The 26,379-nt window shown below is 37.8% G+C and overlaps 1 protein-coding gene across 8 annotated transcripts in view; it reads right to left on the bottom strand.

Annotated features, from left to right (window-relative positions):
- Positions 1–485: 485 nt before the first annotated feature.
- LOC127164154 (NACHT, LRR and PYD domains-containing protein 3) overlaps positions 486–26,379 on the bottom strand; it is a 40,829-nt gene continuing 14,935 nt past the window's right edge. For 5 of the 8 annotated variants that reach the window (XM_051107898.1, XM_051107899.1, XM_051107901.1 and 2 more), the window contains 6 exons: positions 15,794–15,967; positions 14,079–14,246; positions 12,242–12,415; positions 4,120–4,293; positions 3,934–3,980; positions 962–2,778 (listed from right to left, as the gene is read on the bottom strand). In XM_051107898.1, the coding sequence (XP_050963855.1) occupies positions 2,189–2,778; positions 3,934–3,980; positions 4,120–4,293; positions 12,242–12,415; positions 14,079–14,246; positions 15,794–15,967 (1,327 nt within the window). In that variant the 3' untranslated portion in view covers positions 962–2,188. Of the gene's footprint in view, positions 2,779–3,933; positions 3,981–4,119; positions 4,294–8,255; positions 8,552–12,241; positions 12,416–14,078; positions 14,247–15,793; positions 15,968–26,379 lie in introns of those variants that run through there. The other 3 variants (XM_051107902.1, XM_051107903.1, XM_051107905.1) reach the window with 3 other exon arrangements.

Genomic DNA, 26,379 nt, shown 5'->3' with positions numbered 1-26,379 from the left:
ATCGATTTGACTCTTTTCTCCAATGCAATGTACTTGTTCTCAAAACAATTAGCACAGTGTAATGAATCCGGCCTCTGTGGTTCCCCCTGATCGTCACCAGAGGTCACCATCACCTGAGTATTGACTCTTCTTCTCCAAACTCCATTTCCCATCACCTCGTACCTGGCACTGATCACGAGTCCAGGTGTGGCTCATTACCCAGACTACTTAAGCCCTCATCTCACACCCACTCCTTGTGAAGTCTCGTTTTGCCCTGGTTTACATTTCTGAGAGTTGTTACTTATTCTGTTGGATTACCGTGTTTGACCTGGACTGTTTCTTTTGTTGTTAGATTGTACTCTGCCTGCCTTTTGACCCTCTGCTCTGTTATGGACTATTGCTTACTCTGCTTGCTGCCTGCCCCGATCTCTTGCCTGCCTTATCACTCTGCCTTTTGTCTTGCCTCTGATAATTGCCTCATATGCAAAAGCCTATAAGTTCTATCTGAATTTTTCTTTATAAAAAGGCATTTTTCTTTAAATTTATGTCCCGTTATTTCACTTTAATGGCAATGAAAAGAACCTATTCATTGCCATTAAAGTGAAATTACTGAACTTACACATGAGAGCCTGAGAAAAATGCTCATTTTAGAAGATCATTTCAGATGGTACTTAGAGGCTTTTGCATCTGAACTCTTCACACATATTAATAATAATTATTACATCTATATCAATATAAGATGTATCAGTAATTCAGGGTTATATATACACACACATGAATAACCCTTGAATTATTAATCTTGCCTTTCATTTACATCTGGAAGAGAATTTCATTGCATTTTATCTGCACTACATATTTGCATCATAGGAGAAAAAATGTAAGAAGGTTGAATCCATCTCCTCTCCTCTCCTTTCACCCTGTTGTCCATTTCCTCTCTGTCCATGTCTTCTTACAGTTTCTCCTCTTGCTCTTTCCACTACACCGATGCCCTCCTCTCTACTATGATCCTCTCCCTTTCCTTCTCCTCTCCTGTTTTCTCACATCCTCCTCTGCTAATCTCTTCGTACCTGTTACACTCTTCTTCTTCTCTCATTACGCCCCTTTCTAATAAATCTGTAAACAAGAAAAAAAATTAATTTCCTGTGTTGAGCGTATGATCAACCGAGTAGTTATTAGTTTAGAGCCAATTATAAATGATACTATATTCATTTGATAGAATGACAAATTACAGAGTTTTGTTTGTTGTGTTTGGACAAATGGTACTTAAATGTTTGTGATTTGTGTAAAACTTTTTTCAGATATTTTAAAGTATTGTAAGGGTGTATTAACTATTGTGAAAACACTGAAACAATTTAAAATTGAAATTTTTTTTTTCATGATTTGTAATTTGTATGAAATTAATGAAAATGTATGAAAATGTTTAGGACAATTACAAAATGTTCACTGCACTACATATTTGTTGTGCTTGCACCATAGGGGAAAAAATGTAAAAAGGCTGAATCCATGCTTGACAAGCTCCTGTTTCAACATCTCTTCCTTTGTGGCTGGTGTTGTTCTGGAGCACCATGTCAACAATACTGCTGTTCCATTCAAAATAATCTTCATAACCTGAATAATCTTAAGCCTAAATTTTGAAAAATGTTTGGACATTTACAGTAAATAACAGAAGTTGTCCCAGGAGAACTAAACATTTGTACTATCAACAATCATAGTATAACACTTCATAAGTGTACTGACATACCTCTCATTCCACCCCTGCTGTCCACTTCCTCTCTGTCTATGTTATCTCACAGTTTCTCCTCTTGCATTTTCCACTACACCAGTGCCCTCCTCTCTACTCATCTCTTCTACCTATTATACTCTTCATCTTCTCTCTCATTATACCCCTTCCTCCTTATAGACTTACACCTCTGTCTTTATTCCCTCCCTCACCCCATTTTTATTTTTATTTATATTTTATTATTATATTAATTCTTTTTGGAATATTTGTTCATCCTCTTTGTATACGTTCCCTTTTATTATTGGTCTTAAACAATTGTGATAAATATGTAAACGATTAGGAAAACTGCATTTCCTGTGTTCACGCCGATGTGATTATACGCGTTGAAGGGTTAAAAAGTACTTTGATAGAAATCTCTTTTTGTGTGAAGGTCAACAGGACTGTACACATACTTTAGTGTATATGCATTTATTAAAGCTGAGAGTATTTTTATTCAGGTGTCTGTGAGAGGTTTCTGTCTCTGTAGTTGACAGACTTTTCAGTCTGATATAGAGACACTGAGGAGTTCAAATGATGAAACCCAAACCCAAATCCAGCATAAAGAGACTCTGTGAATGTTTTGTTGAATGTGTGCAAGTGTGTGAGTATGTGTGTGTCAGAGACACTGTAAAAGGACAGAGTGCCATCCGACATGTCCACATACACTCCTATTCTATTAGAAGACTCTGAAGGGACTCGTATGACATTTAACTTGTAACTATGAAAAGCAATGAATGTGTCATCAGAGCAGATTAGACTCCAGGAATTTGTATCATATCCAAACTCACAGTCACGAGTCCAACCTTTTCTGCTGATTCCCTTGTATGTCATTGATATTCCAGCATATCCACTCCATTCAGCCTCCCAGTAACAGCGCCCAGACAGACTCTCTCTACACAGAACCTGAAGACGCACATCAAATCTGTCTGGATGATCAGCATATGACTGTTCCTCTACCACTCGTGTCACCTTTCTGTTCTCCTCGGAGAGAATGAGACGAGTATTTGCTGTGTTTGGATCCAGTGTAAGATCAAGTGCATCTGATCACAAGAAGAGACATTTATAACAACAGCAATCATAAACATACAATCAAGATGTGTGTTTGTGTGTGTGCATACACTTGTGCAGCTATCTTTGTGAGGACCGGTTTGAGTTTTAGGGTGTTTTCACAACTAGTTTATTTGAGTCTGACAAATGCTGTAGGAGCAGTTCAGCTTGTATATGTAATCCACGACTAATTGTGCATTAAATGATTTAATTCACGATGGAGGCAAAGAACCACCCAACGTGCAGTGGAGATAACATTCTGCTCGCTTCAAAACAGACACAGAGATGAAGTCAGGTAGTGCTGTAAGATCACATGTATTTGAATGAATGAATTATTGCACTGATTTGAATTAATTAGAGAGAGAGAGATGAAGCTTGCCTGTGTGAATTGCGTCTCGTTCTGCAAAAGTGAAGCTGTGAGTTTTGTTAATTCAAAACATCAATTTTACCCTCTAGCTGCTGAGAAATTTAATGTAGCGATTCAGTATGGAAGCTACTAATTAATAAAACTTGCGTGTCAGTGTTGAATAAATGGGTTATTTATTGCTTATGGGATATTGTTTTATTAAACCGAAACCATTTCAAATGGTGATTCATTTAAACCTCTATTAAAATAAGACTTATTTTTTATAACCTATTATCTGAACCTGAAAGAGACTTCTATCAAGCTCTAAGTTGACTGAACCTGACTGATCTTGTTAGGACATCGCCAAAGACTATTGGACAATTGACCGCGCACCCTATTTCCTTAATCATGGAGTTGGCTTTTTGTGATAGTTGAAATGTGGTTTATGTAGTTCAGGGTCAGGGGCGATTCACCAAATACAACAACACATGGGCCAAAAATCATGCAAACCATGCTCAGACCCCTGAAAAGGACCAAAACACCCTTAGACTATCAGAGTGAGGACAAAGAGAGTAAAGTGAGAACGTTTTGGCTGGTCCTCACTTTCTGAAACCCCTTAAAAGGCCTGTTTGAGGGCTAAGACTTGGTTTTAAGCATCAGGTTGTAATTGGGTAATGGTTAGGTTAAGGGAAAGGGATTGGGTGAGGCTAGAGATTGCATTGTGTCAATGAATGTCCCTCGCAAAGATAGATATATAGGATTGTGTGTGCATGTGTGGACATATGTGTATGTGTGAACTTACATTTATGTAGTCCTGCGGTAATCCTGAATTCTCCTCCATGATCCATACTAATAATAATGGGGTAAAATTATTATTATTATTAATAATGATGATAATAACAACTTGAACAATAAACAAAGACCAAAAATATAGATAGAAACAAATATTGGCCATAGAAATTATTATACACACAGCAGTGTGACATACTTGAGTTTGTCCAGTGAGCAGTTTGGATGGTTTAGTGTATCGTAGAGTAGCTTGACTCCTGATTCTCCTGGGTGATTGTAGCTCAAATCCAGCTCTATCAAATGTGAGGTGTTTAAACTCAGAGCTGTAGATATATAACGACAGCCATCCTCTGTCACCATACAGCCAGACAATCTACAAACAAACACAGCAACAGCCCACATGACATTAGTTTGGGAATCAATGTCACTATCACACAGTGACCTGTGTAGTCTGTATTTTATCTTCTGCAGTTTCATTTGGTCTCATTAAAAGGCACTGTGGAAATATATACTCCAAACAATTGCTTATAAATCTGTAAATATACTATATTATCACTAAAGATTGGATTCATTCTTTTTGTCAGCTTGTTTTCTTTCATTTAGGACTGGTTTTGTGTTTCTATTTGCATCCGATTAATCGTAGGCCTCATTTTTCTGAGACAAGGTACCTCGTTTTTTGAGTGAAAAAAAAAAAAATTATGAATAATTTTCACAATATGAGATAAAAAAAATTATAAAAATTTGTATGGTTTCTCACACTAATGTGCTTGAATGTTTAGTCAGGAAGGTTGCTTTTAAATGCTTTTACTTTTTACAAAATTGCAAAATTGTGGTGTTCTTGGTAAAAAATGACCGGACTCCAAACAATTGCTTGTGTGATCAGAACTGTGCCAAAACTGACCAAAAAGCTGAAATCCACAGGAGGCCCAAATTAACCATCAGGAACATAAAGAAATATTCTCTGTCACGGCATTAAACAAAACCCAGTCACATGTGAAACTCGTTTGCGAAATCACCACCAGGTGGCGCAAAGGGACAGTTGACACTGTTGCTCAATAAAGCTGTAATTGTGTAATTTTTACTTTTAAGTAAAGATAAAAATAATGAAATAAATGAGTGGTAATATTACAACAATAGGCAAATAAAGCATTTGAAATGTGAATCTTGAATTATACATCAAAAATTGTTGTATTGTTATGAGGCTTATTGTTAGGCTATGCCTAGTTGTAACATATTTTGGCACTATTGTCACATTAATGTCACAAATTAAAGGCTTGAAATTTACATTTTATAATTCACTGATACATTTCAGCAGGTCACACATAGACTACTTATTCGTTATCTGTTATTTTTTTACACTTCTTTTCCCGTATACAGAGCCCATGGCATGCGAAAATTATGTCCATGAATTAAGAAATGGATCACTTTTTATGATTTGTTCCTTTGTATTAACTAAAACATGTTTAAATAACAGTTAAACTATGTTTTAATAATAATAATAATAATAGTTTTTGTATTAGTTTTTGTATTAGTATTATCATAATACTGATAATAATACTGTTTTGGTATGTGGGAGATTGGGGAATAAAAAATGAATTAGCAACACAACTTAAGAATTTTGTTGTTTAATTAGATATGTATTACATATTCATTTATATGGTGGCTTTTTGTGAAAGTCCTTTTGCAGATCGGAAGAGCTCATCTGTGCAGACTTGATACATTTCTCTAAATGAAAATGACCCCTGATTCACAACATTGAAAAGTGAATGTCAGAGTTCAGAGCAGAGACCGAGACATAAAGCTAACTTTGCTAGAGTCTTGTGGAAAAGGGCCTGCTCTTATGGGCCGTGATTGGGTCCGAGTGCTAAATTTGGATTGGTCTCGAGTGAATCACATAGCCAATCCGGTTGAGAAAATTTGTGAGGAGCGCAAGACTGTCTTCAGTTTAGAATTAGGGTGTGCAAAAGGGATAGCTAACTGCGAAATTGCGAGTGTTGCCTGAGGCAAAACCTAAGTTTAGCAAAGCGAGGCCGGTACTGTATGTACTACGGGAGGCTGTCAAAAAAATTGATTGAATTTGAGCAAAAAGGAGTCATTTCTCCGGTGTTACACAGCGAATGGGCCGTGCCTCTTGTCTGTATTCCGAAACAGGGCGGCTCGATTTGTATATGCGGTGATTACAAAGTGGCGATCAATCCGTGGCTTGATATTGATCAGTACCCCATACCAAAAACACAGGATTTGTTTTCTACTCTAGCTGGGGAAATCATTTCACAATATTGGATTTGATGCAAGCATATACACAAATCAAAATGGATGATGAAAGTAAGTCTTTCCTCACCGTGAATACGCAGTGCGGATTGTATGTGTACAATCAGTTACCATATGGGGTTGCTAGTGCGTCATCAATTTTTCAGCATACCATGGACATGGTATTGCAAGGGTTAGAGGGTTGCGTGTGCTATCTTAATGATATTTTGATAACTGGAAAAGACAGAGGAGCATTTGAAAAATTTGGGGAATGTGTTAAAACGCCCATATAAAAGAATATGGGTGATCTGTTATTTAAATTGTTACTTGCTGTTAGGAAAGATTTTTTTGTTTTCTACCTATTTCTATTGTTGTTCTTTCATTCTGAATTGTAGTTTTGATTGCACTTATTTGTAATTAGAATAATAGCCGTCGACTAAAAAGAAGCTTTTGCTATTTGTATTGCTACCTTCCTACATGCACTGAAGTGCGAACTGTATCACATTTTAGTTTTGAATTGAGGCATGACTGCTAAATGAATAAATATAAATGTAAAAACTACATCCATAATAATGTTGGTGTGTGTTTCCCTGCTGTTCCTGTCTGGAGTTACCATTTGTTGATGTTATTAAAGACTTTTTTTGTTATATTTCTTTCCTACGTCTCCTTCTACACACAGTGTGACAGAAGAACCGACCTAAATATATGGAAGTTGCCGCTCACTTCTCCGCCCTAGCCCGCAGAGATCTCCCATTCGTGGAGTATGCTTGGGTGTTCTGCGGACTGGCAATGAGGTCAGGGCTGGACGACGCCACCATCAACTCTCTGTTCTGGATTGGGGCCAATTACAACCGTCCTGTGGACCTCCCAGACACCACAGGACTGAGTTGGAGGGAAGGGATCCTCTAGTGTCTGGAGAGTGTCTGGCCCCAATCCAGAACCAGCCCACAGGCCCACCCAGAGCCCAGCCAAACCACACCCCAACTTGCGGAGCCAGTGCCCGAGCCCACCGTGGACAGAGAGCCAGAGCCAAAAGCGACAGAGCCATCACCAGTGGGAGTGACATTGCTGAGATCGCTACGAAGCCTGAGCCTATTGAGTCCGACCAGGTGCATGAGCCGGCCACAATGCCCGCTACAGTGGATGTTCCAGTGGGGCGTGAGGGTGCTGAGGAAAGCATTATTTCTAGTAAGTTTATATCAGACACTAAAAGGACAATATGTTATTGTAGCAGTAAAGATTTACAATGCACCAGTAGTTCTAGCAAGTGTACATGCAGCTAATGTGGACAATCTGCAATTTATGTAATTAGTTTTGAACAGCCTACCCAATTTAGACACACATAGGTAATAATGAGAAAGGATTTAAATTTTTTTACACAACACATCCTTTGATAGTTCAAGTAGTCCAATTCCCTTGCCAAAATAAGCTAAAGAATTACATTAATTTACCAAAATATATGGTGCTATAGATACATGGAGACTTATATTCCCAAATAAACATAAATACTCTTTATTTTCACCAGTTCATCACACCTATTCTAGAATTGACTTCTATCAATAGATCAGAAAAGTATGTCAACAGTAAAACACTGTGATTATGAAACAATAGCTCCTTTAAAGTCCAGAGGTTCTTCAGTTATTATTTGAGAACAATAAGCACATATCTATGCATAAATCTATTTAAAGCATATAGGAGCAGTCATGGCCTAATGGATAGACGTAAAACCCAAAGGTTGCGGGTTCGAGTCTAGAGTACGGCAGGAATTGTAGGTGGGGGGAGTGAATTACCAGCACTTTCTCCTCCCTCAATACCACGGCTGCCACAGCAATATGGCTGCCCACTGCTCCAGGTGTGTGTGCGCATGTTTGTTCACTACTCACTACTACTGTGTGCGCGCACTTGGATGGGTTAAATGAGAGAAATCACTTACTGTTTTTTACTGAATTACTTTATACTTTTAACAATAATTAATTTATATTTAATTTATACAGTGAAGACTATGTAATGTTATACTACATTTGATTTTTCGTTTTCTGTACCTGGACGCCTACAAACTTGAAAAAAAAACTTAAACATTGTTTATTTTTGCATCTTTGTTCTATTCATTTATTTGTGCTAGAACACGGGGCCAAACAAAATATGCTCTGCTTATGCGTGCAGTGCGAAATTGCCGTCAGGATTGACATGCATGGCATGAGCAAACTTTGGACTAACAGAGATGATGTGAGCAGGCTCTGGAGTAGCAGACATGATGTGAGCAGGCCCTGGAGCAGCAGACCCTGGCTTGACAGGCATGACAAAAGCAGGTTCAGGCTTGACAGACATGACCTGAGCAGGCATTGGCTTAGCAGACACTGTTGGATTGCAAGGTTCCTCATCTGTAAAAGCCACAGTAAAAGAAGAACCACTTAACAATAAAGCATAGTCAATGTACTCAGCCAGAAAAGATGGATCTTACCTATTGGCAATCCAGAAGGAATGGATTCATTTAAACCCACTTGAAAAATGTCCTTAAGTGCCATCTCATTAAAATCCACTTTGTAGCATAGTCCACAAAAGTCCTCTACATATGTTTCAATGAAACGATTCCCCTGGCACAAACGTAACAAGGCAACAGCTTGATTCATGGTAACAGTCGTGTATTCTATAATGAGCAGGCCACTGCATGGCAAGTTGTGATGATGAAGCCAGTGATGAAGTGCAGTTTACTTAAGCAGAGTGTAATCCAAAATACAACAAACAAAGCCTTGACTCGACTTGAAACAAACTTGACTTGGCATTGCATGAACAGACTTGGCATGAACAGACTTGACCATGGTCAGAAACACAACTCACCAACAGCAGGTATACAATTCAATACAAGAGACAATGGCAACATGAGGGCTATGTATATCAAACAATACAAGTCACATGACACTAACCAACCAATGGGGAACAAGACACATGACTAAAGCAACCAATAGGCAAAAAGAACAGAGAACCACATGACAAGACAATGAACTGTTAGCTGTGTTTGACTTAATGCAGCGTTGCGCAGCTCGATCAAATTCTGACTTGAAGCAGTGCATGCCAGTTAAAAATTTTGTCCGACCTGAGGCAGCGCAGATGCCTCGTGATTGTCACGTGTGGCATCAAAGTACTGTGATAGTAATTCGAGAGCAGCCAGCTGACCTAGCCAACTTGGCCAGATTCACTGCATGACAACGATCACGTGTGTTTCGGGTTTATTCTAACATCCTCAAGTCCGATAATGCTGACAAATCTGTGTTTTTAGAACAGTAAAAGTGTTTTTACTGTAGTCGCAATGTTATATTGAGTCAGATTTATTATAAAACATGTATCCAATGTAACCAAAATTATGGCTGTCTTAAGTTGGCTGATAGCAATGATTTTCAGGAATGGAATTTTGAGAAAAACGGGTTTAAAGTGAGAGCGAGAGCTGTCTGTCAAGTTAGGATTGCTATACTGCATCATTACACAAACAGATCAACGTCTGTTTTCCATTGTTTATTGTGTGCAAAGTCTCAGAACTTTTGATCACCCATTTTATGTTTAGATATATACCTTGTAGTAAAAGCAAGCGCATAAAACAGACTGTCATCGGACTCCTCTTCTTTAGTAACTTGCGCTCCGCCATCTCACAATATATAAAAAAAATAAATAAAAAACTTTGCGAGCCGTAGTTCACACAGGACTGATGGAGAATGTGAATTGATACGCCTTTACTAAATATATTATGTGGTTTATGGGTTTGATAGGTTAACTGTTTTTGTGGTGTTAAGGGAAAGCACCTCCGCAGCGCGTTCTTAACATGAGAAAGACACTTTCTCATTTTCTCTATTTTCTGAACTAAACAAGTGAATTTCGCTGAGATATTTTCAGAAATTATGGGCAAGATGTTATAGAATAATAACTTAATGAAAACCTAATTTTGACAAAAAAAAGGAGATTTAAGCAGTATATGAAACGTGTTTCTGTTGCTTATGAAAATGTTTTTGAAAAGTCTGTGTATTTGATAAATATTGCGTCTAATTCATTTCATCTGTGACAGAGCATGCAAACACCGCGAGAGCTTCCCTAATGAGAGCAGAAAGTGTCCAACTTGATGCCTCCGTTTTCAACTCCACCCACGACTGCTCTCGGGTACTCTCATACATGAAGTCAAACACACCTAATAAAAACATGACACATGAGCAAAGGAAGCAATAGCAGGAATACAAGGGGGCAAGGGAATCACATGACTAAATACGGACCAAGTCTAAACTCCAAAATAAAGAACATGAAAAAATGAACATGAAACAAAACCCAAAAAGTCCATGTGTCTGCTTTGTTTTGTGACAGCACATCTTCTTAAATGCTGTTACATCTGTACACCACCTTTCACTGATGTAGAAGCATGTCCCACCGCCACGTGATTTTCCTGCTAATTCTGTGTCACAATCTGCTCTAAACAGTTTAAAGCCCGGCAGATGTATCACGCTGTTCAGAATGGCATCATTCAGCTAGGTTTCCTTGAAACACAGAGCAGCAGATCCTTACTTATTTGGGAGAGCAGAAGTAGTTTGTCTGTTTTGTTGGCAGAGAGCAAAGCACCAAACAAGATTTGAATTCAGCAGCTGATCGTGAATTCATGTTTTAATCACACTTGTGTGATTGTACACCTCAAGGACCAGCCTAGAGTGCTCACATCAGTGTGATCATAAGTGTCAAAGGGTTAAAAAACAATGTTCATCTGGTCCAAAATGCAGCAGCTCTTTAGAGTCCTTACTAAAACTAGGAAGTGTGACCATATTAGCCTGGTTCTGTCAACACTGCACTGCTCATAAACCTTTTAAAATCTTGCTTACTTATAAAGCCCTGAATGGTTTAGCTTGAGTAAGCTCATATTGCATTATTGCCCTTAATATCCGCTGCAATCTCAAAATTCTGGACACTGGATAATACGACAATACGATATATTCTGATATATTCTATATATATTCTGATATCGATATGAACAATATTAAAAAAAGCCATAGAAAAACTGCCAAGAAAATCCACAAGAGATGTCTGTACAAACTTCTAAAAAAATGAATTTGCCAAGTCTATAAAACCTCCTCCTATAAAACAATTTTAGAAAAAAGCCACAAATAAATTAATGTGCACCTTTTATTTGTATTTAGCTTTCAACTTTAAACTATAACATAGGCTGATTATTATTATAGATTGAAAGAAAAGTGCTTCAGTCAGGATAAAGAATGTGAAAAGTGCTCAAAATTGCTGCAGAAAACAGAAATAAGAATGAGGAACAACAAAAACATATTGCTGGAGACAGGCTTATTGAAAACACAAATGCATTCTCTGCCATTAGGAGGCGATTTTTATTTATGGCTGTACACAAAGCAGCGCTGAGCTTGTGAACGTTACTTTATCAGATAAAAAGAAAATGCTATCAAAACTTTTCCGAAGACAGTCAGTTCCCTTTAAAGATACATTTATATAAAACAACCACGCCTCATGGCACTGGTAATGTATATCAAAATATCATAAATGTGTTTAAAAATCATATCACAACAAAAACTCAGTTCAACTGAAATCAATATTTCATGTCCATGGCAATACCCATTTTCACTGAAAGCCACTTGCTAGGCACACTTTCTTTTGTGGTAGATAAGAGTTTATTACTAAAAACACTAAAAATGTTATTTACAAAGTGGACACAAAATCCCAGCCGGTCATACGAAAACCCATATGGCCTGCTCTTTAATGATGCCCCAAATATACTGTTCTTGAACCAGGAGCCACTATTCATTGATAAGAATACACAGAAACCAAGACAGAGTATGCATACAGATACGTGCTTAAGGGTAAATAATACTGACACTAGTATTTTATATAGTAAATTTTACAGTACCGTGAGGGTAATCAATACAGTAGTGTAATAAGTTGTATTATTTGACATGTGTTAATGACTTTTTAAATGATTTTTTTATGCAAGATTTATTGAGTAAGAGTCTGGAAAGATACAAATTATAACAGATAGCTAAGTTTAGTAAAGTAAATTTTTCATAAATAATTTTCATAAATACCTCAAAATGTTCAGTTGACAGTGTGAACTCTTCAGTCCACCACATAGCAGCTTCACTCCTGAATCCTGCAGGTCATTGTTACTCAAGTCCAGCTCTGTCAAACAGGAGCTTGATGATTGTAGAGCTGACGACAGACTTTCACAGCACTGACCAGTGAGATTACAGGTGACCAATCTAAACAGAATAATGAATCAGTATTTAATTAATATAAAATGATTTCTGACATTTAACATTTAAAACAGTTTTGTGTTTTTTATGAAATACAAATATTTATGTAATTCATTTTTCAAATTTATTTTTATGTAAATTATTCTGAATTCTTCTATATTTTTTATCATATGTCCATATATTTATTTATCTAGTGAGTAGTCATATCAGGCTGCTCATCACCTGTCAAGATTTTTTGAGTGGCTTATTGCTCATTATCCTTTATGCATACATCAGAATCATATCAAATGATTGGACATGTTCAGTGATCTGGACCTATACATATGTCATGGTTCTCTACTGTGGGGCAAGGAACGCGGATATGTAGTAGTTGCAGAAATAACAGTCTTTAATAAACAAACCAAGGAGATTCACAGGGCAGGCAGGAGACACATGTAGCACCATCTGTAGATGTATAACACTGGCCATAGAAACTTGGGTCCCTGACCATAGAAACATCTTGGTCATCTATTATTTAGTCTCTGCGGCATATCCCCGCCTAAGCCATCAGCTCTTCTGATCCTCTGCGGATCCCCGCCTTGGCCGTCAGCTCTTCAGATCCTCTGCAGATCCCTGGCTCTCCCTCTCTGCCCTGGGCTCCTCTTCCGCCAGCTCTGTTTCTGTCAGTCAGCCCTCTGTTGTTGTGGGCCACTCCTCCACCATGGTTCTTTCTGCTGTCAACTCCACCGTGGGCCACTGTACTGGCTATGGTCTGGATCTCCACTTGGTTCCTCTTGCTCTGGGCTTTTCCATTGTTCTTCCCATCATCATCTCCAGCCTGTCTCCATGAGCTGTCCCCTTTTCCCGTTACCTCTCCCTTGCCTTAAGTTAACTCCATTGTTATGTATTTACACACCCGTACTGTCAAACTGTTGTATAAACGCAATATCACACTCGTGATATATGGCTGTGTGTCGGCACGCTGTGATTACCTATGGCCAAATTACAGCGATACACCTATGCCAATATACAGCCATATCTCATGACTACTCATGCTCATATATATACAGGGGTTGGACAATTAAATCGAAACACTGGCCAATATAGTGTTGGAGGTTTCATGGCTATATTTGCACAGCCTTGTGGCCTGTCTTCACTGATTGCAGATTCCACCAGTAAGAGTGTGAAGGTTGACTATGTCACCCAGTGGTTCAGACTTGGCCACTGTTCTGCAAGAGGAATGGCTCAAAATCACTCTGGCTACTGTGCATTCTGTGTTATTGTAACAAAAACTTGAACACATTTACTAGTTGGACTTTTCCTCCCTGACTGATCTTAACATATTTTTTTGTCTCAAGATGGACACCAGTAATGTTTTTTTTTTCTTCTAAGGCACATTTATAAAATGTACTTAAATGTCCTAATTGAAATATGGCCTAATCCTTGGTTAGTCTAAACGCTGTATTGTAGTTTTGGTAATAAACTTCATTTGGGTTCTTTACACAGTATCTTGCATTACAAGCTATTGAAATTAGACAGAGTAGCTGTGTTTGTTAATCAGATGATTGGATTATACACAATTATCAGACACTGATCATCTCAAAATCTTATCTGAGGTACAATCTCATTACTACAAAACACCTATTCATGCACATTTTTCATAATAAAAGAGTGCATTTGAAAGTCAGACCTTAGTATGTTCAGTTGACAGTCTGACAGTCCAACAGAAAGGATCTTCACTCCAGAATCCTGAAGGTCATTGTTACTGAGGTCCAGCTCTCTCAGACAGGAGTTTGATGACTGCAGAGCTGTAGACAAACTTTCACAACACTGACCCGTGAATCTGCAACCTGCCAATCTGAACAAAACAAAAGATTCAGTAACCTGCACTGAGCATTTTAGATGTCTTCCTTTTAAAACACATAATGATTTAACTCATCAGTTCATTATTATAGACTCCAAGACAGGGTTCCTCAAATTTGGTCCTGAAAGGCCACTGCTCTACAGAGTTTAGCTAAAACCCTAATCAAACTCACTTATCTGTGATTTCCTAGAGATCCTGAAAACGTTTATGAGCTTGCTCAGGTGTGTTCAATTAGGGTTGGTGCTAAATTCTACATGGCATTGGCCCTCCAGGGCAAGATTTAAGAAACCCTGCTCTAAGACCATACATGGGCATGTCAGATAAGAGAGACATTAAAAATATGCAGTGTTGTGGGGGTTCCAAAACCAGGGTTGGGAACCACTACTATATGTCAGCTACATAAATTTATAATCAATGCAGTGGATGCGAAACCCCCAACACTGATACAGATTCTGAAAGTAAGTATTGCTACCACTTGTCCCTTTTTCTAGATCATTTTTCACATTTAAATTAGCCTGTTATCAGTGCAAAACAATTGCTTTGCATTGTAGAACACTTAAAGGAGAAGTCCACTTCCAAAACAACAATTTACAGATAATGCACTCACCCCCTTGTCATCCAAGATGTTAATGTCTTTCTTTCTTCAGTCATAAAGCAATTATGTTTTTTGAGGAAAACATTTTTTTTTCTCCATATAATGGACTCATATGGTGCCTTGAGTTTGAACTTCCAAAATGCGTCTTCCAACAATCCCAAATGTGGTTGTAAATGATCCCAGCCAATGATCCCACGGTCTTATCTAGCGAAACGATCGGTTATTTAAAAAAAATAATACAATTGATATACTTTTTAATGTCAAACACTAGTCTTGTCTTGGTCTCCCTGAACTCTGTGTATTCTAGCTCAAGACAGTTAGGGTATGTCGAAAAAAATCTTATTTTCTCTCTCAACTTCAAAATCATCCTATATCGCTGTTTTACCTTTTTTGTTAAGGGTGTTTGATCTTCTTTGCATGTTCACTTTGCAAAGACTAGAACTTCTGCAGCGATGTAGGATGATTTTGAAATGACTTTTGAAGTTGAGGGAGAAAATATGAAAATATGAGTTTTTCAACATACCCTAACTGAGCCATAATACACAGAGTGCAGAGAGAGCAAGACAAGCTGAGCGTTTGAGATGAAAAAGTATTTAAATTGTTTTTTTTTTAATGAAAATAACCATTGATTTCACTAGATAAGACCCTTCTCCCTTGGCTGGGATCGTTTACAACCGCATTTGGGATCGTTTGAAGCCGCATTTAAACTGCATTTTGAAAATTCAAACTCGGGGCACCATATCAGTCCATTATATGGAGAAAAGCCCTGAAATGTTTTCCTCAAAAAACACAATTTCTTTACGACTGAAGAAACACAGACATGAACATCTTGGATGACAAGGAGGTGAGAACATTATCTGTAAATTGTTTTTCTGGAAGTGGACTTCTCCTTAAAGAACATCTTGCTCTTTATTTTGGTGCTTGAAAGGGCGACTTATCCTAATACCTCAGTTTGTTCAGTTGACAATGAAAACTCATCAGTCCAAAAGATACCAGCTTTACTCCTGAATCCTGCAGGTCATTGTTACTGAGGTCCAGATTTCTCAGATGAGAATGTGGTGATTGGAGTACTGAAGACAAACTTTCACAGTGCCGATAAGAGAGACCACATCCAGCAAGTCTGTAATGGAGAATGACGTTGTGCAGGGGTGTAAAATTCCTTTTCTGGAAGGCCACTGGCATGCAGAGTTTAGCTCCAACCCTGATTAACCTAAACCAGCTAATCAAGGTCTTCAGAATTAATAGAAACTTCCAGGCAGGTGTTTTGGAGTTGGCTGGAGCTACACTTTGCAAGACAGGGGTCCTCCATGACAGGGGTTAGACATATTGCAATGAGGAGGAAACGGATGTAAAAAAAAAATATATATATATAATGTTTTTTGTATTCAGTACATAGAATTAAAAAGTAGAAATGTGACAATACACAGACCCTGATTCTGTGAAAAATCTGGCATATTCAGTTGCATTTTTTTCCTGATAATGGAAAAATTTTGGTTGTATAGATAAGAGTAATAAATCATTAAAATCTGTAAAGTGTCTAATTTTATTTGTATACACTCACAATAACAAAATCTTGTGCTTTTGTAAAATAAAGAAAAACAAAAAGGTGTTCTCTCTGCTATCTTGTTCTCTGTGAACTCCTTTTCAAAACATGTCATAAAAATTAAGCAAAACTCAGCAGATATTTGACACACACATGAGAAATATATCTATAGAAACACTTTTAGTGAATTAAGTCATATCAAAAAAAATATTCTCTGTTAAAATAGTCTGTATTCCATTATAATCCAACAAAAGGTAAACAGTCCTTCCTGCCTGAGCTCATTATCTGTAATGTGGTCATACCCAAGTTCAGCGCAGACTAATCATACAGTAATCATCCACATGAGTCACTCAAACATGTAAACGTCCACATCATCTTGATAAACAAAGCAGCAGTCTTCATCAAGTTCATCTAGGCTACTTTTCATTTTTTTTATGAAGACATTTATTGATGATTAATTCATGAATACATTTACATTCAGTCATTTAGCAGATGCTTTTATCCAAACTTACAAATGAGGACAATGGAAGCAATTAACAACAAAAGATAAATAATATGCAAGTGCTATGACAAGTCTCAGTTAGCCTAACACAGTACACATAGCAAGTTTTTTGTTAATTGTATAATAAATAAAAAGAAAACAAATAAAGTAAATAGAAGACAAGGGGCAGACAGTGTCTAAACAAGATGTAATACTGGACCAGAAAGTATGAGTAGCACTGTTAGCTGTTTAGGGGGGAGGAAGCGAAGATGAAACCATAGCAGATAGCTGGAAGGGTGATAGTAAGTGTAGGTTATTTTGAAAGATTACATGTGAAGAGGTATGTGTAGTGTCAGGAACCATGTTGAGGTTAAGAGTGAGGAAGAAATGAGGTGTGCAGTGGAGTAACCAGCACATGATCACTGGAGCAGTGTCATGTGTAAATAAGGTCCAGTTGATTGCCTGATTTGTAAGTAGCCATAGTTAACACTCTTGGGATCAAAAGAGGCAAGCAGAGTGTGGAATTCTGCAGCTTGAGGTTTATCTAGATGGATGTTTAAGTTTCCAACCTTAACTCCCTAGGGTCGACGATCACGCCAGCGTGATCAGCTCACGTTTTTTAAGATCAGTACGAAAGACACTAAAAATACTCTATCTATTTTGGTCACACAAATAAGTTTTATACATCATTGGAAACCATTAAGTGTATACTTTTATTTGAGCACACTCACAATAAAAACTGAACTGAAAATAAACAGGGTGCTTTCTCAGTCTTCACTGTCTCCGCGAACAGCTTTTAGAAATGCGTCAATAAAATGAACCTAAACGCAGTGAATACTCGGGACACAGACATGAGAGATATATCTATAGAAAGCTTGATATCTCTACTTATATCTCTCTAATTGTCTCTTATATCTCTCTTGATATCTCTCTAATTAAGTCTTATCAAAAACAAATATTCTGTGCTAAAGTAATCCGTGTGAAACCAACGTGATGCCTAGTTTTTCCCTCAGAGCTAATTATTTTTAATGCGATCACGCCCACGAGCTGCTTTTGCTTTTGATATGATAAATAGCCACGTGTGCAGCGCCGCATGTTAGCGCCCACATCATCGTAAACAAAGCTTGACGATTCATCAAGTTTATCTCAACTACTGTTCGTTTCTGGAAAAAGACGCGCTGACAGGAATGGCAGAATTTATCTTCAGAAAAAAGAAGACGCGCTGAAAGGAATAACACAGAATTCACCTCAGATGAAGAACAACGCAACGCGCGGCTGATCCAGAGGAAGAGATCAGTCTGATGAGTAAGTGATGTATCTTTAATTAACGTGTTATTTTGACATAAGCTTGAACACATTTACTAGCACATTTACATTTTGAAAATGATATGTAGTTCATTGTATTAAAATTTCTTACGACACGACCAAGTTTTCATGTTATATATAATATAAAACAAAATACGATGTAAAAGTAATATGAGTGTACAATGTAACACGATGAAAGCTACGAGTGTAAGTATGTCTAGATCATGTTTATTATTAATACTCTGTTCCCAGATAGAGTTTTATAATGTGCTAAACGATAATTTGTTTCTCAGATATAACATGTCCTTTTTACATAGTACAAAGTAGGCGTGAATCTGTGACTACAAGATCGTTATATACAGATTCTTCTGATATTAACATGCTCAGAGATGGTTTTTGTTTTTTGTTTTTGTTTTTTAGTGATTTGATACCTGCACCACAGATTAATCTTGCTGATTTATACTGGAGTCCCTTCAAACAGTTTTCTTCTGAGAGCACTGTACCAACATCAGATGTTATTTTTCACTGATTTTCTATGGTAAAATAAGCTCTGTGACTATGTTTTTTTTTTTAATCTTGAATCCATGGAAAGACGCAGCAAACACTTAAATATCAGGTATGGTTTACTAGTTTGACTTGCTGAACAGGAATGACAAAAGGTCTGTTCACATCTCTGTGGTTATGTCAGTGAGTACAATAATAATCTTTACCCCTTATTATGTATGTTTTGATTATATTGTGTTGTAAATAAAATACAAATGACCAAAACCCCCCCCCATTATCTTACTTTCCTCTCATTCTTTGTTACCTGCCTGATAGTGACAGTCACAGTGATGGGCCATTAGGGGACGGTCTTTCGTCTCTCAGGTGTGAATCACTAAATATTCATGGCCGTTATCCCTCCCTTGCATACGGCTTTCTATCACAAAACACGTCTTAGAAAATTTACATCAATATATTGTTTTCTGTGAAAGAGTAAGAACGATCATTTTCATATAATTTTGAAGTAAATATTCTAGCCTACAAGAGTGATTACTCAAAAGCCTTGTTCAGGACTATTCAGTATGAGTTTTATGGCCTTATTTCAGCTACATTTATTTTCCCAAAACTTACTAACCACGCAGGATCTTTTTTTTTCTAAAAAATGCAAACATGTACATCCATCCTGCTCACATATTATGGTAGCACCATTTGTGCTGAATACAAAAAAATTATATGTTGGCCGATAGTATGTTATAAGTAGCTGAAATAAGCACAAATATCAGGGTTAACTAGGGGAGTACCATCCTCAGAAAAGGTTGAGATCAGCACATCTAATTCATCCAAGAAGTTAGCTAGTGGTCCCAGGGGTCGATAAACAACTACAAAATGGATTTTAGGTGGGTGGGTAATAGTGACAATGTGAGTCAAAGGAACGGTGGATACCCAGAGATGGTAAAGCATTACATTTCCAATTATTAGAGATAAGCAGACCGGTACTTCCACCTCTTTCAGTCAGTGTGGTAAAATGAGAACTTATTGGAGAGTGCAGCGGGAATAGCAGTGTCCTCTGGTTTGATCCAGGACTCCGTCAGGGCCATGAGATTTAGCCTTGAAATGGGTTCTCCCCACTCAGTGATGCACCCACTAAGAAACCTGATGAAATTCTCTAGTTATTGGCAATTCTATTGTACGAAACAAGAAAATAGATACCAGCCACCATAGTCCAGTGCTTACCGGGAGCCAGAGTGCCTGACATCTTGGCAAATTTAAAAGTGCAGGCTAATGCTAAGCATAAATTCAGTAAGACTGTTATCCCCATCGGCACTAAGGATGTTCAACTTCGCCAGTAGGAGATCACTAAAAATAATATTATAGAGGTGTGTGAACTTGCAAGTACGATGTCATACACTGTAATATGCTTTGTTTCCCTCCCTGCTTACCGTGGTGACGAGATACATAGCAGACTGTCATCACTCAATGGCTGGATGTCTAAGTGGGGCCCGCAGAATAACATAACATTTCATTGGACAAGTTTTTGGGGCAGACCGGACCTGTTGAAAAGAGATGGTCTTCATCCCTCCAGGGGTGATGCCGTTCTTCTCTCTAGAAATATGGCATATAGTCTTAGAGTTCGTACTTGACTAACTGGGGCCCAGGTCAGGAAGCAGTCAGACTGGCTTAACTGACCATCTGCTAGCTGCCTCATGTCACAGAAATCAGTTAATTCTCAGCACATAGAGCCCCTGTCACCTAGAAATCATACTATAGAGACTGTGTCTGTTTCCCAAGCTAGAAAATACAAAAAACATCCAAACCAATTTAGAAGTAATAGTTTAATTTATGTTCAACAAATAAAAAATGTATATAATAAAGAGAAACAAATGACAAAGCTTGGCTTGAATATCAGGTCCCTTTCTACAAAAGCACTTTTTGTAAATGATATGATCACTGATCATAACCTAGATGTGCTCTGTTTGACAGAAACCTGGCTAAAACCAGATGATTATATTATTTTACATGAATCTACCCCACAGGATTAATATTATAAACATGAGCCGCGTCTAAAAGGTAAAAGGGGAGGTGTTTCTACAATTTATAGCAATATTTTCAGTATTTCTCAGAAAACAGGCTTCAAGTATAACTCATTTGAAGTAATGGTGCTTCACATTACATTATCTAGAGAAACAAGTGTTAATGATAAATCCCCTGTGGCGTTTGTACTGGCTACTGTATACAGGCCACCAAGGCACCATACGGACTTTATTAAAGAATTTGCTGATTTTCTGAGTTTGTGCTCACTGCAGAGAAAGTCTTAATTGTGGGTGATTTTAACATCCATATTGATAATGAAAACGATGCACTGGGATCAGCATTTATAGACATTCTGAACTCTATTGGGGTTAGACAACACGTGTCAGGACCTACTCATTGTCGAAGCCATACTCTAGATACTCTGTCACATAGCATTGATGTTAATGCCGTTGAAATTCTGCAGCAAATCGATGATATCTCAGAATATTATCTCATGTATACTCCATATAGCTAAAACTGTAACTTCAACTCCTTGTTACAAGTATGGTGATAGAACAATTACTTCTACCACAAAAGACTGCTTCATAAGTAATCTTCCTGACTTATCTGAATTCCTTAGCATATCAAATAGCCCAGAAAAACTTGATGATGTAACAGAAACCATGGTCTCTCTTTTTTCTAGCACTCTAGATATGGTCGCTCCGACAGTCCGACACTGTGATATAACAAGCACACTCGCACCCTAAAGAGAGCAGCCTGGAAAATGGAGCGCAACTGGAGGAAAGCAAAACTAGAGGTTTTTCGTACTGCCTGGCATGAATGTACCCTATCCTATAGAAAACCATTAAAAACTGTTAGATCTGATTACTTTTTATCTCTTTTAGAAGAAAACAAACATAACCCTAGATATTTATTCAACAGAGTAGCTAAATTAACAAAAAATAAAGCACAAACAGGCGTTGACTTCTCCCAACAACACAGCAGTAATGCCTTTATGAACCACTTTACCTCCAAGATTAATACTATTAGAGCTGAAATTGTAACCATGCAGCCGTCAGCTACATTATCACATCAGATCACATCACATCAGTGTGCTATAGATCTCCTGAGGAACAATTCCACTCATTCTCTATTATAGGAGAGGAAAAATTGTATAGACTTGATAAATCTTCTAAATCAACAACATGTATGTTAGACCCTATTCCATCTAAGATGCTAAAAGAGGTGCTACCAGAAATCATAGATCCGTTTCTGAATATTATTAATTTGTCATTGTCATTAGGATATGTCCCCAGAACCTTCAGGCAGGCTGTTATTACGCTCTCATTAAAAAAAAAAAAAAAAACACACACACACAACTTGACCCCAACAAATTAATTAATTACAGATTAATCTCGAACCTCCCTTTTCTGTCAAAGATACTAGAAAAGGTAGTATCCTTACAATTATGTTCCTTCTTACAGAAAAAATGGTATCTAGGGATTTCCAGTCAGGATTTAGATCAGTCAGGATCATAGTACTTAGACTGCTCTCATTACAGAGAGTTACAAATCATTTGATTGTGGTTGTATCTCTCTATTTGTGCTACTGGATCTTAGCACTGCGTTTGACACTATTGACAACAACATTATTTTGAAAAGACTCAAAAATTATGTTGGCATTAGTGGAAGTGCATTGGCATGGTTCAAATCGTACTTATGAAGAGGTATCATATCGATCACAAGTGCAGTATGGAGTACCTCAAGGCTCAGTACTAGGGCCATTACTTTTACCCCTGGGAGATATCATCAGAAAACATGGTGTTACCTTCCACTGTTATGCTGATGATACTCAGCTCTATATTTCTTTGCAGCCTGGCGAAACATACCAATTTGATAAACTAACAGAATGTGTAGTTGATATAATAAACTGGATGACAAGTAATTTCTTACTGCTAAATTCTCAAAAAACAGAGGTGCTAATTATCAGACCTAAAACCTCTGCATGTAATAACCTAAAACACTGTCTAATACTTGATGGCTGCTCTGTCAATTCTTTGTCGTCAATTAGGAATCTAAGTGTGCTATTTGATAGCAATCTTTCCATCGAAAGCCATATTTCTAGCATTTGCAAAACTGCATTTTTCCATCTCAAAAGTATATCTAAATTACGACCTATGCTCTCAATGTCAAATGCAGCAATGTTAATTAATGCGTTCATGACCTCAAGGTTTGATTATTGTAATGCTTTATTGGGTGGTTGTTCAGCACGCTTAAAAAAGAAGCTCTGTCGGCGCCGATAGTCTTATGGGTAGTGTGTCGACATCCACTGTGCTCTGGGTGTCCCGTGTTCGAATCCCAACTTGAAGACCTTTCCCAATCCTGCCCCCATCTCTCTCTCCCACTTTGCTTCCTGTCACTTCTAATCTGTCCTGTCATAATAAAAGAAAAATGCCAAAAAAGTAAATCTTTAAAAAAAAAAGAAAGAAACTCCAGCTGGTCCAAAATGCAGCAGCTAGAGTTCTTACTAGAACCAGAAAGTATGACCATATTAGCCCGGTTCTGTCAGCACTGCACTGGCTCCCCATTAAACAAAACATTGAATGTTGATATTTACATGTATTTTTAAAATGAAGATACTTTAAATGTAATATTAAAACCGCTAGTAGGTGTCAGTAAGTCACTGTTAAGTAAGTGAGTCGTTGCGATTAATCTGAATCATTTAACGGGCGATTCACTCAAGAACGAAACACCATCATGTTGCTCAAAGATGAAAAACAGTGCTGTGGCTGTGTTTGGAATGGTTATTTGTTGGTGTAATAGAGTAAAAACAGGCAATATGCTGTCTAAAATGTAAGTCTCTTAATATTAACTTCTTGTTTATTGATGAACTGTTGCATAAAATCAGTATCACATAACTTTCTGTGTATCACAAAGAGAGAATGAGACAATCAACATAAATGGCACTTAGTCTTTCACTAAACATAGCTAACTTAGGGATATCATAACTAACCACCATTAATTTATAGACTTAATATGTCCAGAATTTATTGTTTTGTGCCTCAGTAATAATGGTCCGTGGGGAAACAAAGTGTTCCTTATGTAGTTACAGTAAATGGACTAAACGAAGCCTTTAGGCAAATAATTTGCCTTGATAATTTTTTGTATTCGAGTTACTCAAGGAATCGTTTCAGCCCTACTTCATACAGACCAAGGCCGTCAGTTTGAGGCAGTTTTAATCAAGGTGTTGTGTTCCAAGGTGGGTGTCACCAAAACTAGGACGTCTCCTTATCATCCTGAGGGAGTTTGATTGAAAGATTCAATCGCACCCTGAAAGTTCAGCTGAGTAAATGTCTATTTCAGCAAATAGAGCCAAGGAACACCATGTTAAAGGCAATCCAGTTGTCTTATAATACTAGTGGATGTAGCAGCACTGGATGAATGTTCAGCCTACTGATGGTTATTCTGTACTGTCTGCTATTCAACCAAAAGGTTTTCTTGATGTAGTGGACAGCACATTCCAGGGCTCAGTTTATGGCAAGGGGCTCTTCACTGACCACAATAGTGGACAGAGGTTTGCTACATTTTGATTGGATCTTGGTAAACTAACATAAGCAAACTGTCCAACAGCATCAGATAAAGATGCCAGGACATCAGCCAGACATCTCTTAGAGGGCAAGAAGAAGACCTTTGGTATCAAGCCCGGGAAGGACAGGACTTCCTATTGGTCAAAATGCAGTTCCTGCCCTCCACCCACCTTGAGACTGATTACTAAGGTTTGGCCTGTGACCTCCAGATGCAGTAGCAGTGGGTGAAACAAAGAGAGATCATGGAGATCCATCCAAATCTATTCATAACTATGTTTTCAAACCTTAAAACTGATGCACACTACAACACACACATCTTATACTTATTCAGAGGAATAGGTATTCCTAGTGACAGCAACGCGTAGTGCAACATCTTACACAAACTCAGCTGTTAATGAACAAATAAATGTATGCATGGCAGTTCAATCTTTTCCCATCATGTTATGGTTTGGAAAGTGAGAAATGCACTGGTAAAACTTTAGTGACACTTTAATAGCTTTGTGTTTGGACTATGTAAATAAATTCCACAGGAGGAAAGAAGGGTGGGCCACCCCATGTTCCCTCCACTCTGATGGAACCAGCCAATCACAGCATGGAAACGGAGAAGCACCAAATTGCAATCTCCTCCTCATCAGAAAGGAATAAAGGTACCCTTTCAAATGACACTCCTTGTTCTGAGTCTCCGGCATGTCTAGGAGACACAAACAGAGCACCAGTTCTGAGTCTCAGTCTGGTAAGGGAAGAGACAGAAACAGATCACCTCCATTTCTGAGTCTCCATTCAGAGAGACAGTAACAGATACACAGTTCTAAGTCTGAGCCCAACAAGGGTGAGACAATAGCAGATAACAAGGTTCTGAGACTCCAGCCTGCAAAGGTGAGACAATCAATACAGATCAACCAGTACTGAGCCTGAATCCCATAAGGGGAAGAGGCAATAACAGCTACACCGTTCTGAATCTGTGACACGCAAGGGTGAGACAACAACAGATACCAAAAACGAGTCTCCAGCTTTTGAGGCAGCAACAGATATGACCACATTTTGAGCCTCCAGTCTGCAAGGAAAAAGATAATCTATGTTCAGAATCTTTGTCCAGCGAGACAACAACTGATGCAGCATCCTCAGTCCCCATCCTAGAGAGACAAAGTGGATTGACCAAGTTCTGAGTTCCTAGCCCAGAGAGGCAGAAGACACAAAGACATTTGCAACAAGGTTAAGCTCCGGCTAGCAAACCTTCACCTTCTACTTTTGCTTGCGTGTTCCAAGCTAAGGACCTTCAACACCTACTCCAGGGCCAAATCTGCGTATTCCAGATCTTAGGACCTTTTGGTGCTCCAGGTAATCAGCATCCTACAGTGCCTTATGTTCAAGGCTGTTGAAAGGTATTCCTGCTCCTTTTCCCACTGTACTGCCACCAGCACAACCAGTAGAAGAAGTTGCCGCCACCAGACTGCTCAGTCAACCACAGCAAACGTAACTTTTGTGCTTAAAAAGTATACATATTTTTATTTTTCGAAAAAAATTACTGATGGTTTCACTAGATAAGACCCTTCTTCCTCAGCTGGGATCATTTAGAGCCTTTTGAAGCTGCATTTAAACTACATTTTGGAAGTTCAAAATCGGGGGGCACAATTGAAGTCCATTATGTGAAGAAAAATCTAAATATAATTTTATAATTTTATGCTATATATATCATTACCCTCCACTGGATGTATAATGAGCAGCAATAAACTACATTTTGGTATTTTATAATGCCTAGTCATACTTCTGTGGATATTTTGGTGAAAGTAACTCAAAAGTAGTGTAAGGCATTACAATTCAGAGACAGTAATATTGTAATGTAACTAAATACTTTTAAAAGACAGTAACTAGTAATATATAATGTATTACATTTTGGAAGTAACTTTCCCAGCACTGATTTCCAAGGTGTTTTCTGCTTGTTTCCATGAACTGAAGAGAAAACATGATTTTTTTTTTAATCATCGATGCACACATGCTTTGTATGTGCTATTATACTGTACAGAAATTATGTTTTATATCTGAGAAACTAAATTATTGTTAAGCATGTTATAAACATCTACTTTAGAGCATATATTTACGAGTATTTCACATTAAAACTGGTCT

The sequence above is a fragment of the Labeo rohita genome, chromosome 4 (genome assembly GCF_022985175.1).
Source record: "Labeo rohita strain BAU-BD-2019 chromosome 4, IGBB_LRoh.1.0, whole genome shotgun sequence".
Classification (NCBI taxonomy): Eukaryota; Metazoa; Chordata; class Actinopteri; order Cypriniformes; family Cyprinidae; genus Labeo; species Labeo rohita.
Note: the sequence above shows the minus strand (reverse complement) of the source record. Positions and strands in the feature narration are given on the sequence as shown.